General features: G+C 46.4%; 1 protein-coding gene across 1 annotated transcript; it reads left to right on the forward strand.

The window, feature by feature from the left end:
• Positions 1-462: 462 nt before the first annotated feature.
• LOC116406489 (gastrula zinc finger protein XlCGF58.1-like) lies at positions 463-14735 on the forward strand. Its single transcript, XM_031904358.1, has 3 exons — positions 463-567; positions 2459-2555; positions 11579-14735. The coding sequence occupies exons 2-3, from the start codon at positions 2507-2509 to the stop codon at positions 13741-13743; spliced, it is 2214 nt and encodes a 737-aa protein (XP_031760218.1). The 5' UTR covers positions 463-567; positions 2459-2506; the 3' UTR covers positions 13744-14735.
• Positions 14736-15069: the final 334 nt, after the last annotated feature.

Raw genomic sequence — 15069 nt, forward strand, 5'->3', positions numbered from 1 at the left:
CCTTCCTGCACAGGCCCCCAACACCCTCCCCTGAGCGCTCCTAAAAGAAATTTACCTGCAGCGTGTTGGGGAGGGAGACGGCGGATCACAGGAGCACCCTGGGAGGATCAGATCTGTTCCTCTGAGGCCCGCTAGGGCCGGGGTCCACCAGAATTTTCCCCAGTACCCCGGCGACCCAGTCTGACACTGCAAAGAGGGATCAGGAGTGATCCGGTTCTACAGGAGTTTGCCAAGAAAGCGTTCCATTCATTTGGCAGGTTATGGAAGGTTGCACACATTCTGGGGCCATGTTTTATGTGTAATTACAGCTAACGAAGTGAAGTTCCTATTTAAGCTGCAAGTGACAGTTCCCCCAAGAGACCTGCTTATCTTATTAGTTCCAGCTGTATCTCAGGGCAGGGGGCGAGTATTCAGCCAAACCCTCCTTATCTCATTAACTAACACTGTGTAACGTATTCTGGCCGCTCAGTGCAGCTTGTAGGGGATCAATGAGCAGCGGCACATTTGTATAAGGATCTGCCACTGTTTAATGGGGCCGTCCTGCAGCACGGGGGGCCGGTGAGAGAGGTATGTAACCTGGGGCAATTCCACTGTGAGGCAAACATCAGCCAAATCGAAAGCATATTTATCTAAGGTCTATAGTTCCTGGGTACCCCTGGCAGGGTGACTGTTACCCCAATGTTTCTATATATCTGTAACCTTGTTATGGGGTAAGGGGGCCCAGCCTGAAGGCCAGTTAGGGGGGGATTTGGGGTGAGTGCTTATTTGTGCCCTGGGTACCCCTGGAACTATAGCGGGGTGACTGTTACCCCAATGTTTCTATATATCTGTAACCTTGTTATGGGCTAAGGGGGCCCAGCCTGAAGGCCAGTTAGGGGGGGATTTGGGGTGAGTGCTTATTTGTGCCCTGGGTACCCCTGGAACTATAGCGGGGTGATTGTTACCCCAATGTTTCTATATATCTGTAACCTTGTTATGGGCTAAGGGGGCCCAGCCTGAAGGCCAGTTAGGGGGGATTTGGGGTGAGTGCTTATTTGTGCCCTGGGTACCCCTGGAACTATAGCAGGGTGACTGTTACCCCAATGTTTCTATATATCTGTAACCTTGTTATGGGCTAAGGGGGCCCAGCCTGAAGGCCAGTTAGGGGGGATTTGGGGTGAGTGCTTATTTGTGCCCTGGGTACCCCTGGAACTATAGCGGGGTGACTGTTACCCCAATGTTTCTATATATCTGTAACCATGTTATGGGCTAAGGGGGCCCAGCCTGAAGGCCAGTTAGGGGGGGATTTGGGGTGAGTGCTTATTTGTGCCCTGGGTACCCCTGGAACTATAGCAGGGTGACTGTTACCCCAATGTTTCTATATATCTGTAACCTTGTTATGGGCTAAGGGGGCCCAGCCTGAAGGCCAGTTAGGGGGGGATTTGGGGTGAGTACTTATTTGTGCCCTGGGTACCCCTGGAACTATAGCAGGGTGACTTTTACCCCAATGTTTCTATATATCTGTAACCTTGTTATGGGCTAAGGGGGCCCAGCCTGAAGGCCAGTTAGGGGGGGATTTGGGGTGAGTACTTATTTGTGCCCTGGGTACCCCTGGAACTATAGCAGGGTGACTGTTACCCCAATGTTTCTATATATCTGTAACCTTGTTATGGGCTAAGGGGGCCCAGCCTGAAGGCCAGTTAGGGGGGGATTTGGGGTGAGTGCTTGTGCCCTGGGTACCCCTGGAACTATAGCGGGTGACTGTTACCCCAATGTTTCTATATATCTGTAACCTTGTTATGGGCTAAGGGGGCCCAGCCTGAAGGCCAGTTAGGGGGGGATTTGGGGTGAGTGCTTATTTGTGCCCTGGGTACCCCTGGAACTATAGCGGGGTGACTGTTACCCCAATGTTTCTATATATCTGTAACCTTGTTATGGGCTAAGGGGGCCCAGCCTGAAGGCCAGTTAGGGGGGATTTGGGGTGAGTGCTTATTTGTACCCTGGGTACCCCTGGAACTATAGCGGGGTGACTGTTACCCCAATGTTTCTATATATCTGTAACCTTGTTATGGGCTAAGGGGGCCCAGCCTGAAGGCCAGTTAGGGGGGGATTTGGGGTGAGTGCTTATTTGTACCCTGGGTACCCCTGGAACTATAGCGGGGTGACTGTTACCCCAATGTTTCTATATATCTGTAACCTTGTTATGGGCTAAGGGGGCCCAGCCTGAAGGCCAGTTAGGGGGAAATTTTGGCTTTTATTTGTGAATATGTCTAAAATATATTTCTAACCTCATTATGATTGTAACAGGTAGAAGTGGTCTTTGAACCCAAAAAGTGTGCAAGAAACTGTCTATATGATTTATCATTTTTGGTTTTAGGTTAATGAAAATTGTAAGGTAAATAATCTAAATACTTCTTGTTTTAATTGTGTTATGTAACATCTGTATAACAAACTGCTATAAATGTTGCTTCTGTATCAGTCTCAGCTCCCCGGTCAGAGATACTGCGCCGCCTGTTCTGCTGCCGATATGGACAAAAGGCGACTTACCAGTGATACCCAGGATTCCCGGCTGCTCAGTAAGTAAACACTCTGGGGCCGATTTACATGTGATACTTCATGCGATATTTTTGTCTCGATAAATAATGTGCACAGTATTTTTCGCATGCACGCTATTTATCGCAAGCGCTAATTGTCGAGACATTACGCACGCGACAATCGGCAGCATAAAACTGGCGACATTTTGCCCTGGGAGAGCACAGAGTGCTAGAGAGGTGCTGTATAAATGTTTATTTGCAAAAAACCCCCCAAAAAACAATAAAAATATAAGTAAGAAGTGCTAGAGATAATAAAATGGGGGGGGGGGGGCATTTAAGAATATTTAGCCAAATACTTAGGGGTCCGTTTGCTAAAGTGGCTTAAATTAAGTGGGAGATTTTAGACACAGAATAAATGGCAAATATGTTATGGGCACTTTATTACAATATATACAATAGGAAGTGCTGGGAAGCTGCACACCATAAGGAACAATAATACCCGGGTGCCTGGGGCAAAACAAAATCTAGACAGGCATGGGGTGACGGCACACACAGGATTCTCACAAGGAGTCACAAAGATGTGAAATAATATTCAGAGGTTTATTGTGACCAACGTTTCAGTTCCTCACTGGCATTATGGTTGAACGTGATGGACGTATGTCTTTTTTCAAACCAACTTACTATGTTACTATGTTACTTTCATCATCCCTGACATTTCTTACATTTGTACTTTTAGTTCAAATTACTTGCTAAATCTTTTACAGAACGTATATTGTAACAGCATAATAAAGTACAATAATTACCTTCCGCAATTTCAGCAATCAGATCTGAACTCCTGCGCTTCAGGTCAGACCATATACGCTGGAGCAGGCGGAGGCCCACATCAATTCCAAAGCCCCCGCGCAACCCAGCTTGGAGGTCGCGCAGGATGGCCCTCTTCCTCTCGTGGACCCCTGAAGGCCCCAGCGGTGGGTCGTCATATCCTGAGCGTAGGAAAAAGCTGACAATATAGCGCCTCTCCCCTGGTAGCAGATCAGAAACCCCAGGCATGATGCTCCTATCAGTGTGACTGCAGGCTCAATGACACAAAATGGCCCCAAGTCGCACATGTCACGAGATTACAAAATTGCTACAAAATGTCCGCCAGTCGCAAGATTACAAAGTCTAAATATTTACCACTACAGTACTACATATTTTTGCGCTGAAAAGAATACAATCGCATGATTCACAAACACTTAGGAGCGCTAAATATCGCATTCGGCTATGCGAAAATTAACTCCTACTTCAGGCAGGTGAAAAATTATAGAAAAGTACAGTAAATGAGTACAGTAAATGGCAATAAAATATGGACTTACAGTGTTATTTATTCACATATGTGTCTTTTTACTCAGTTTTACTAAAGTCTTGGCATGTATGGAATTTCCCTACTAATATACAGTACTATAGCGGTAAATATTCAGTCGCCATAATATACAGTACTATAGCGGTAAATATTCAGTCGCCATAATATACAGTACTATAGCGGTAAATATTTAGTCGCCATAATATACAGTACTATAGCGGTAAATATTCAGTCGCCATAATATACAGTACTATAGCGGTAAATATTCAGTCGCCATAATATACAGTACTATAGCGGTAAATATTTAGTCGCCATAATATACAGTACTATAGCGGTAAATATTCAGTCGCCATAATATACAGTACTATAGCGGTAAATATTCAGTCGCCATAATATACAGTACTATAGCGGTAAATATTCAGTCGCCATAATATACAGTACTATAGCGGTAAATATTTAGTCGCCATATTTAGTCGTATATTATGGCGACTAAATATTTACCGCAATAGTAGCGAAATTCCATACATGCCAAGACTTTAGTAAAATTGAGTAAAAAGACACAGACTGAATAAATAACACTGTAAGTCCATATTTTATTGCCAAAAGCTCATTTACTGTACTTTTCTATAATTTATCGCCTGCCCCAAGTAGGGGTTAATTTTCGCATAGACCAATGCGATATTTAGCACGCCTAAGTGTTTGTGATTTGATCTTATTCTTTTCAGCACAAAAATTAACGTATGCGATATGGCGACTTAACGCACGCGATAATACTATGGTGAATGGCGCGCTAATTATCACGACTAATTTAACGCAAAAAAAGTGTGATAAATTTTAGTGAATCAGCCCCATTAGCTGATACTACATTGAATGTCACAAAACATGTTAGTCTTAAGCTGGCCATACACGCACCGATGATATTGTAGGAAACCCCGTTTCGTATGATATTCAGTGCATGTATGGCAAGTCGGCAAGTCGGTATCGCAGGAAGCTGCTGATATCGGTCGACTCGCCGATCGGCCAGGTTAAAAGATTTTGATCGGGCTCCATAGAAGGCGCCTGAGCAAAATCTGCCGTCAGGGCTGAATCGGCAGAAGGAGGTAGAAATCCTATTGTTCCTATCTCCATATCTGCTGTTTTAGCCATGAACATTAGTGGCCACGTGTGTGGCCACCTTTATAGTCCTGAAACACTCTTATCAGTAGTAGCTCTGTTATCTCTAAGAACAGAACAGGCAGAGGGGCCCAGTTGGCCAATACACCCAACACACCCAAAAGGCCTCTTTTCACAAGTTTGCGGACTCATCAAAATGTTTTTTCAACAGCAAAAAGAAACATTCTTATACAATGTATTTCACAACCCTTCTAATATTAAATGATATGAACAAGATGGAGTACAGAAACAGGATGGTTTATTTTTTTCTCTCACAATATCTACTGCCCCCCCACTGTCCCACTACTGCCCCCCCACTGTCCCACTACTGACCCCCCACTGTCCCACTACTGACCCCCCACTGTCCCACTACTGCCCCCCCACTGTCCCACTACTGCCCCCCCACTGTCCCACTACTGCCCCCCCCACTGTCCCACTACTGCCCCTCCACTGTCCCATTACTGCCCCCCCACTGTCCCATTACTGCCCCCCCACTGTCCCACTACTGCCCCCCCACTGTCCCACTACTGCCCCCCACTGTCCCACTACTGCCCCCCCACTGTCCCACTACTGCCCCCCACTGTCCCACTACTGCCCCCCCACTGTCCCACTACTGCCCCCCCACTGTCCCACTACTGCCCCCCCACTGTCCCACTACTGCCCCCCCACTGTCCCACTACTGCACCCCCCACTGTCCCACTACTGCCCCCCCACTGTCCCATTACTGCCCCCCCACTGTCCCACTACTGCACCCCCCCACTGTCCCACTACTGCCCCCCCCCACTGTCCCACTACTGCACCCCCCACTGTCCCATTACTGCCCCCCCACTGTCCCACTACTGCATCCCCACTGTCCCACTACTGCCCCCCCACTGTCCCACTACTGCACCCCCCCACTGTCCCACTACTGCCCTCCCACTGTCCCACTACTGCCCCCCCACTGTCCCACTACTGACCCCCCACTGTCCCACTACTGCCCCCCCACTGTCCCACTACTGCCCCCCCACTGTCCCACTACTGCCCCCCCACTGTCCCACTACTGCCCCCACTGTCCCATTACTGCCCCCCCACTGTCCCATTACTGCCCCCCCACTGTCCCACTACTGCCCCCCCACTGTCCCACTACTGCCCCCCACTGTCCCACTACTGCCCCCCCACTGTCCCACTACTGCCCCCCACTGTCCCACTACTGCCCCCCCACTGTCCCACTACTGCCCCCCCACTGTCCCACTACTGCCCCCCCACTGTCCCACTACTGCCCCCCCACTGTCCCACTACTGCACCCCCCCACTGTCCCATTTCTGCCCCCCCACTGTCCCACTACTGCATCCCCACTGTCCCACTACTGCCCCCCCACTGTCCCACTACTGCACCCCCCCCACTGTCCCACTACTGCCCTCCCACTGTCCCACTACTGCACCCCCCCACTGTCCCACTACTGCCCCCCCACTGTCCCACTACTGCCCCCCCACTGTCCCACTACTGCCCCCCACTGTCCCACTACTGCCCCCCCACTGTCCCACTACTGCCCCCCCACTGTCCCACTACTGCATCCCCACTGTCCCACTACTGCCCCCCCACTGTCCCACTACTGCCCCCCCACTGTCCCACTACTGCCCCCCCACTGTCCCACTACTGCCCCCCCACTGTCCCACTACTGCCCCCCCACTGTCCCACTACTGCATCCCCACTGTCCAGCTTCTTACTCACCTCATCATAAAAAGCAATTAAATTGGTCTGACATGACCTGTCCTTCATAAAGCCATGCTGATTCCTACCCATAATGCCATATTGTTATTATAACTCAATGGGGCCACACCCTCAACCTGCACCTTTTTACTATTAATATACTTAAAAAACTTTTTGGGGTTAGTCTTGGCCTCGGCCGCGATGCGCTCCCCATTTTCTATCTTTGCCTTCCGGATTGCTGTTTTACAACACTTGTTATAGTGTTTATAATCATTAAACGCAGCTACTGTCCCCTCTGACTTATATTTCTTAAAAGCTTTCCTTTTTTTCCCTATTAACTTCTTTACCTCAGAGTTAAGCCACATAGGGGGATTCTTACACTTCTACTTTTTCTTATTAATGGAATGAATTGAGAACAGTAATGATTTAATATCATTTTAAATGACAACCATTTCTGCTCTGTGTTTTTATCAGAAAACATAATGCCCCAATCTATGCCCTGAAGCGCTGCCCTTAAGGAGCTAAAATTTGCCTTCCTAAAATTCATTGTCTTTGTTGCCCCCGTGTAAATTTGTTTCCTGCACCAAACATCAAATGAAATAACATTATGGTCACTATTACCCAGGGGTTCAACCACTTGCACATTTGCTATACACTCTGGGCCATTAGAGATCACTAGATCCAGTATAGCAGGTTCCTGGTTGGCTCCTCAACAACTTGTGACATAAAGTTGTCATGCAGCAAGTTAATAAACTTGTTCCCAGTTACTGTCCTGGCAGTACTATTGCCCCAGTCAATATCAGGGTAATTCAAATCCCCCATTATTATCACTTGCCCCAAACTAGCAGCCTTTTCTATTTGCAACAGTAGCTGGGCCTCCTCCTCTTCGCTTACATTAGGGGGTCTATAGCATACCCCTACAATTAGTTTGGTAGATTCTTTACTATCTGTGAGAAGCTCAACCCATAAGGATTCAGCTCCCTCTGTTCCCCCATCACTTCCTCCCTAATATTTGCTTTTAATTCCTGCTTAATGAACAGACACACTCCTCCTCCTTTTCTATTGCCCCTGTCCCTCCGAAACAATGTATACCCCCCAATATTAACTGCCCAGTCATGTGACTCATTCAACCAAGTTTCAGCAACACCAATCACTTCATATTTCTGCTCCAACGCCAGTACCTCCAGCTCTCCCATGGTACCAGCCCGTTCCCTCACATACCCAGTGCCAGTACCTCCAGCTCTCCCATGGTACCAGCCCGTTCCCTCACATACCCAGTGCCAGTACCCCCAGCTCTCCCATGGTACCAGCCCGTTCCCTCACATACCCAGTGCCAGTACCTCCAGCTCTCCCACGGTACCGGCCCGTTCCCTCAGATACCCAGTGCCAGTACCTCCAGCTCTCCCACGGTACCGGCCCGTTCCCTCAGATACCCAGTGCCAGTACCTCCAGCTCTCCCATGGTACCAGTCAGACTCCTTGCATTAGTAACATACATTTACTCCTGGTACCGGCCCGTTCCCTCAGATACCCAGTGCCAGTACCCCCAGCTCCCCCATGGTACCGCCCCGTTCCCTCAGATACCCAGTGCCAGTACCCCCAGCTCTCCCATGGTACCAGTCAGACTCCTTGCATTAGTAACATACATTTACTCCTGGTACCGGCCCGTTCCCTCAGATACCCAGTGCCAGTACCCCCAGCTCTCCCATGGTACCAGTCAGACTCCTTGCATTAGTAACATACATTTACTCCTGGTACCGGCCCGTTCCCTCAGATACCCAGTGCCAGTACCCCCAGCTCTCCCATGGTACCAGTCAGACTCCTTGCATTAGTAACATACATTTACTCCTGGTACCGGCCCGTTCCCTCAGATACCCAGTGCCAGTACCCCCAGCTCTCCCATTTTACCAGTCAGACTCCTTGCATTAGTAACATACATTTACTCCTGGTACTAGCCCGTTCCCTCAGATACCCAGTGCCAGTACCCCCAGCTCTCCCACGGTACCAGTCACACTCCTTGCATTAGTAACATACATTTACTCCTGGTACTAGCCCGTTCCCTCAGATACCCAGTGCCAGTACCCCCAGCTCTCCCATTTTACCAGTCAGACTCCTTGCATTAGTAACATACATTTACTCCTGGTACTAGCCCATTCCCTCAGATACCCAGTGCCAGTACCCCCAGCTCTCCCACGGTACCAGTCACACTCCTTGCATTAGTAACGTACATTTACTCCTGGTACCAGTGTGAGCATGTCATGTAAACAACTTATGCCCCTCCCTGCCATTATCAGTACCCCTAGCAAGTCTCCTCCCCCATTTTCCCTTACTATTCCCACTACCCCATCTATCCTGTCTCCCACAGAATTTCCCTCTGCACCCTCCCCCCCACCCCTAGTTTAAAATCTCCCCCAACCCGCTAGCCATCTTTTCCCCCAAAGCAGCTGCCCCATCATTGAGGTGCAGCCCATCCCTGGCAAAGAGCCTGTAGCCGATTGAGAAATCAGCCCAGTTCTGGAGAAACCCAAAGCCCTCCTCCCTGCACCAATCTCTCAGCCGGGCATTAATCTCCCTAAGCTCCCGCTGCCTTAACGTTGCTCGTGGCACAGGTAATATCTCTGAGAAAATTACCTTGGAAGTCCTCCCCCTCAACTTCGCACCTAGCTTTTTAAAATCGTTCTTGAGGACTTCCCCCCCTCCTCTAACTTTGCCATTGGTACCTATGTGTACCAAGACCGCCGGGTCTTCCCCAGCCCCTCCCAACAATTTGTCTCATTCCACCACATGCCGAACCCTAGCACCAGGCAAGCAACACACAGTTCGGCATGTAGGGTCTTTGCGACAAATTCCCCTATCCACCTTTCTACTGACTGAATCCCCTACAACTATAGCCTGCCTTCCCTTCCTAGCACTATTCCCCCCACCTGTATTAGAGGTGCTGTCCCCCCCAGGGGGCTCTGAGAGTCAGCCTGCTCCATACCTGCCAGCTCAGAGCTGCCCCCCAGCATCTTCACCTAAAGCGGCAAATCTGTTGGTTTGTACAAACTGTGACCCAGCCCCCCTACCCCTGCGTCCCCTACTGCCCCTCTTAACTGTTACAAACCTGTCTCCCTCATTAACCCCTACTGTCCCTTCTCCCCCCCACTACACCGGCCCCTGCCAGTGGTTGCTCAGTGAGCCTCCTGTTCTCCCCCATGTTTGCAGCCCCCTCAGTGCTGCCAGTTCCCCCCTTAGGAACTGCTGCTCCAGGATCACATACATGTGACAAGATCCACACTGAGTAACCATTGTAACCATTGCAAGGACATGGGTATCAGCCCCCCCATTCCAGCAGAGAAACAAAATTTTGTCAGGATAAAAAGCTTTCCTTAATAACGGTATCCACAAAATGGCGGCTGCCTGTTTCCTGCAATTGTAACTTCCAAGGGCGCAGAAAATAAGATTAAAATAATTTATATAGTGTAAGTGAAGTTTATTTTGCTTGAAAAACGCAATAGAAAACAATTTGGAATTATTTCTTAGGGTGACAGGTCCCCTTTTAATATACTAAAAAATCATTTTAACATTAATTAAACCCAATAGGGCTGTTCTGCCCCAATGAGGGGTAATTATACCTTAGTTGGGATCAAGTACAGGTACTGTTTTATTATTACAGAGAAAAGGGAATCATTTAACCATTAAATAAACCCAATAGGGCTGTTCTGCCCCAATAAGGGGTAATTATATCTTAGTTGGGATCAAGTACAGGTACTGTTTTATTATTACAGAGAAAAGGGAATCATTTAACCATTAAATAAACCCAATAGGGCTGTTCTGCCCCCAATAAGGGGTAATTATATCTTAGTTGGGATCAAGTACAGGTACTGTTTTATTATTACAGAGAAAAGGGAATCATTTAACCATTAAATAAACCCAATAGGGCTGTTCTGCCCCCAATAAGGGGTAATTATATCTTAGTTGGGATCAAGTACAGGTACTGTTTTATTATTACAGAGAAAAGGGAATCATTTAACCATTAAATTAACCCAATAGGGCTGTTCTGCCCCAATAAGGGGTAATTATATCTTAGTTGGGATCAAGTACAGGTACTGTTTTATTATTACAGAGAAAAGGGAATCATTTAACCATTAAATAAACCCAATAGGGCTGTTCTGCCCCAATAAGGGGTAATTATATCTTAGTTGGGATCAAGTACAGGTACTGTTTTATTATTACAGAGAAACGGGAATATTTTTTTAAAGATTAGAATTATTTGCTAATAATAGAGTCTATGGGGCTGATTCACTAAAGTGAAAATGCCCATTTCCCTGCAAACTGGCGGCTGCATCACTCTGGGGCCAACACAGACTTCAGAATCAACAGAATAAATCCCACTGCAAAGTCCTTATTGTGTTGCCAAAAGCTCATTAACTGTACTTTTCTATAATTACCTCCTGCCCCAAGTAGGGGTTAATTTTCGCACAGACTGCAATATTTAGCGCGTCTAAGTGTTTGTGAATCATGCGTTAGTATTTCTGCGCGAGAATTAACACATTCGGTTGTGCGCTATTTAACGCACGTGATATGTGACTTAACGCATGCGGTAATACTTTAGCGAATCGCGCATTTTTTTTTCATCAATTTTAACGCAAAAAAGCATGCGATAATGCTTATCGACCTTTAGTGAGTCAACCCCTATGGGAGATGGCCTATACAACATTCAGCTCATAGATCAAATAACCAGAAAAAAATGAATATCCATCTGTGTGTGAGGCGTTAACCAAGTTATATATAAGGGGGCCTGCAAGGGACTTATTTCTGATTTCTGTTACTGACTCTGTAAGAACTGTACAGCCTGAGCCGCATCTGGGAAACTGAGTCTTTTATTGTTTTTATTTGGACAGAGAACAAGGAGGAGAGGAGGAGACTCAGTGCTGCTGGATACAGACTGGTTCCATATGGATCAGGAATCACAGAGATGAACAGGGAGAGGAGAGAAGGGCTTGGTGCAAGGAAGCAGACAGGAAGTGACACAAACAGGAAGTTCCCTACATGCAATGGCTTTGTTGCCAGATCTGCCCACAGTAACCAACCTCCGGTGCTTCAGAAACCTCACGCCCAGGAGATGAATTCTGCCCCAAAAGCCCAACAGAACCAAATGCCCCAACTTTGCACAGTAACTGGGGGGAAGCTGATTGTAACCCCCAAACTAACAAAACACACACAGCCTGATGCTGAGGAAAAGCTACATGGAAGTCAGAAAAAGCGAACTGATATTTCAGGAAAAAACATAAATTCTACTTTACATCAAACAAGGAAGGAATTTCCTAAAACCACAAAGCAGAAGGTGTTTCCTAGACTGTTTAGGGTTATAAATCCGTTTGTCTGTGTTAAGTGCAAGAGAAGGTTCGGCAGCAATGGGAACCTCCTCATCCATCAGCGCATTCACACAGAGAGACCGTTCTCTTGCACTGATTGTGGGAAATGTTTCTCCCACAGAACCATCCTCCGAGAGCACCGCCGGGCTCATATGGGAAAGGGACCCTTCCCCCACAGCACTGGGGGCAATAAAATCTCATCAGGTAAGGGCAACTTTCAGAGGCACCAAGGGGCGAGTGCTAAAGGGAAACCACTTACCTGCACTGAGTGTGGGAAATCATTCAAATACAAGTCTGATTTGCGCGTACATGAACGCACACACACCGGGGAGAAACCTTATGTTTGTACCCAATGTGGTAAAGGCTTTTCCCAGAAGGGGAATCTTAATACACATTCACTTAGTCATTCTACAGAGAAACCTTTTAGCTGCACTGAGTGTGGGAAATCATTCAAAGATACAGCTCATCTGCACATACATGAACGCACACACACCGGGGAGAAACCTTATGTTTGTACCCAATGTGGTAAAGGCTTTTCCCGGAAGGGGAATCTTGAAACACATTCACTTATTCATTATACAGAGAAACTTTTTAGCTGCACAGAGTGTGGGAAATGTTTCCGTTTGAAGCAACATCTCAAATCTCATATGAAGACTCACACTGGGGTTAAAGATTTTGTCTGTACAGAGTGTGGGAAACAGTTCACTCAAAAACAGAACCTCCAACAACACCTGCTGATTCACACCAGTGAGAAAACATTTGTGTGTAATGTGTGTGGGAAAAGCCACAGCCGAAATGAGCATCTAAAAGCTCATCTGCGAGTTCACACAGGAGAGAAACCCTTTGCCTGCACAGAGTGCAATAAATCCTTCCGAGTAAAGAGTCGGCTCCATGCCCACAAAATGACTCACACTGGTGTGAAGCCTTTTCAGTGCAAAGAGTGTGATCAATCCTTCACAAGAAAGGAGAATCTTAATGCACATTCACTTATACATTCTACAAAGAAACCTTTTATCTGCACAGAGTGTGGGAAATGTTTCCGTATAAAGGGCAATCTCAAATCTCATGAGAAGACTCACACTGGGAAAAAAGATTTTGCCTGTACAGAGTGTGGGAAACGGTTCATTGACAAACGCGGCCTCCGCCAACACCAGTGGATTCACACCGGCGAGAAACCATTTGTCTGCAGTGAGTGTGGTAAAGGCCACAGGCGTAAGGAGCAGCTAAAAGCTCATCTGTGTATTCACACAGGAGAGAAACCCTTTGCCTGCACAGAGTGCAATAAAACCTTCCGATCGAGGGGAAGGCTAAATGTCCACAAACTGACTCACACTGGCCTGAAGCGCTTTCTGTGCAATGAGTGTGGTAAAACTTATAAAACAAAGTCAGATCTTAACATCCATCATCGGACACATACAGGAGAGAAACCCTACCCCTGTGCCGAATGTGGGAGGAGTTTTACCACAAAGGCAAGCTTACACCGACACAGTCACACTCACACTGGGATAAAGCCATACGCCTGTACAGAGTGTGGGAAATGTTTTAGAAATAAGGCTGATCTGAAATACCACCAATCTGCCCATACTGGGGAGAAACCATTTGAGTGTACAGAGTGTGGGAAAAGCTTTTCATCTCAAACAGTGCTTAATATTCATCAAAAGATTCATGCTACAGTACCGCTGAGCCTGTGACCACCTGAGCCACCGTCTGCCCCAGCTGTATTGCACTTAATGTGCTTTTTAATGTAAAAAAGCATGCAATAAGTGTTATCGACCTTTAGTGAATCTGCCCCTATGTCTATAACATCCCTAATAAGAGGTCTTTATAAATTACTAGTGGGGAGATCAAGAGACTTATATCCCCAAGCAATGATTGTAAGGATAATGCTTTACATACTAGCAGAGCTAGCCAATTGCCTAGAAGATGTTTTAGAACTCAAACTTTCAAAGTAACCAACTCTGGCACAAATCTTAATTCCTGCATGAAGAGTGAAGGAAGAGAGAGAGGTTCCTAAGAGAGGGGTTGGGAGAAGTAATGTGATTATTTCAGAAACAGTACAGAATTTGTCATTTATGTAACCCTTTCTTGGCACACTCACTTCTTTGGGCTGTATACTTGTTTAAACAGGAGATTTGGTTCCCTTTGCAATAGTGAAAGGTACTGGGAACTGGGGACGCAGTGCCTCCACCTAGTGGACACAAGGGGATTTCCACTAGAAAAAAATAATTAGCACACACTTTGCAGCAAGGATAACGTTATAGAACCATTGAAATAGAATGTAAAACAACTTTAGGGATAATGGATTTTCCTGCCCTGAGGAACCTGTGCAGTCTATCCACTCCTGGTACAGTCTCTGTAGGTGCCCAGTCCCAACTTGGATCCGGATAGACTACAACCCTTTTTTTTCTGTGTAAATGAATGCCTTTATTCTGCATTAATGTAGTTTGTAGCAGTTTAAAAGCTTTTTTTTAAATGTTTTTATTGAGTTTTTTTAACATATAGAAGTTATATACATCTTATGTTTTCATTGTTTTCTGTACTTTTTACAATATATATATATATAGTTGTCAACATTTTTGTTCATTGTAATTTGCATTTGAGTGTTATTTTTGTGTCTTTGCCTTCTATATATGTTTCAGTTTCCAAAATAATAAATCAATAAAACTTTAACTTGATGACCCAACTTCGAGCTCAGTCTGTTTATTTGTTACCTAGGAGGTATTCACTCTCATTGATAGTATCCTTGCTATTCTGTGACTCCTGGGAGGCTCCGTTCATTGTGATCTCTCGTCACTTAGTGATGTTTGTATGTAGTTCTGGGTTTCTAATAGTAATTGGTTGTTTCTTATAAGTTCTGTTTCGTACCATGTTGTGTTTTGTAGGGAGTATATTGTTAGGTATTTTGTGTATTCTGGGAGGGATATGATGTAATTTTCCCAATGTGTAAAGGATTTGGTTGTATTTTGTTTTCTATGGGGCACATTTACTAATCCACGAACGTCCGAAAAGCATCTGAA

The sequence above is a fragment of the Xenopus tropicalis genome, chromosome 6 (genome assembly GCF_000004195.4).
Source record: "Xenopus tropicalis strain Nigerian chromosome 6, UCB_Xtro_10.0, whole genome shotgun sequence".
In the NCBI taxonomy this organism is placed as follows: Eukaryota; Metazoa; Chordata; class Amphibia; order Anura; family Pipidae; genus Xenopus; species Xenopus tropicalis.

Excerpts from the sequence above, each read along its gene's own strand:
- LOC116406489 (XM_031904358.1), top strand. The coding sequence starts at position 2,507 with ATGGACAAAAGGCGACTTACCAGTGATACCCAGGATTCCCGGCTGCTC. Across the intron at positions 2,556-11,578 it reads CCAGGATTCCCGGCTGCTCA|AGAACAAGGAGGAGAGGAGG; the intron begins GTAAGTAAACAC and ends TTATTTGGACAG.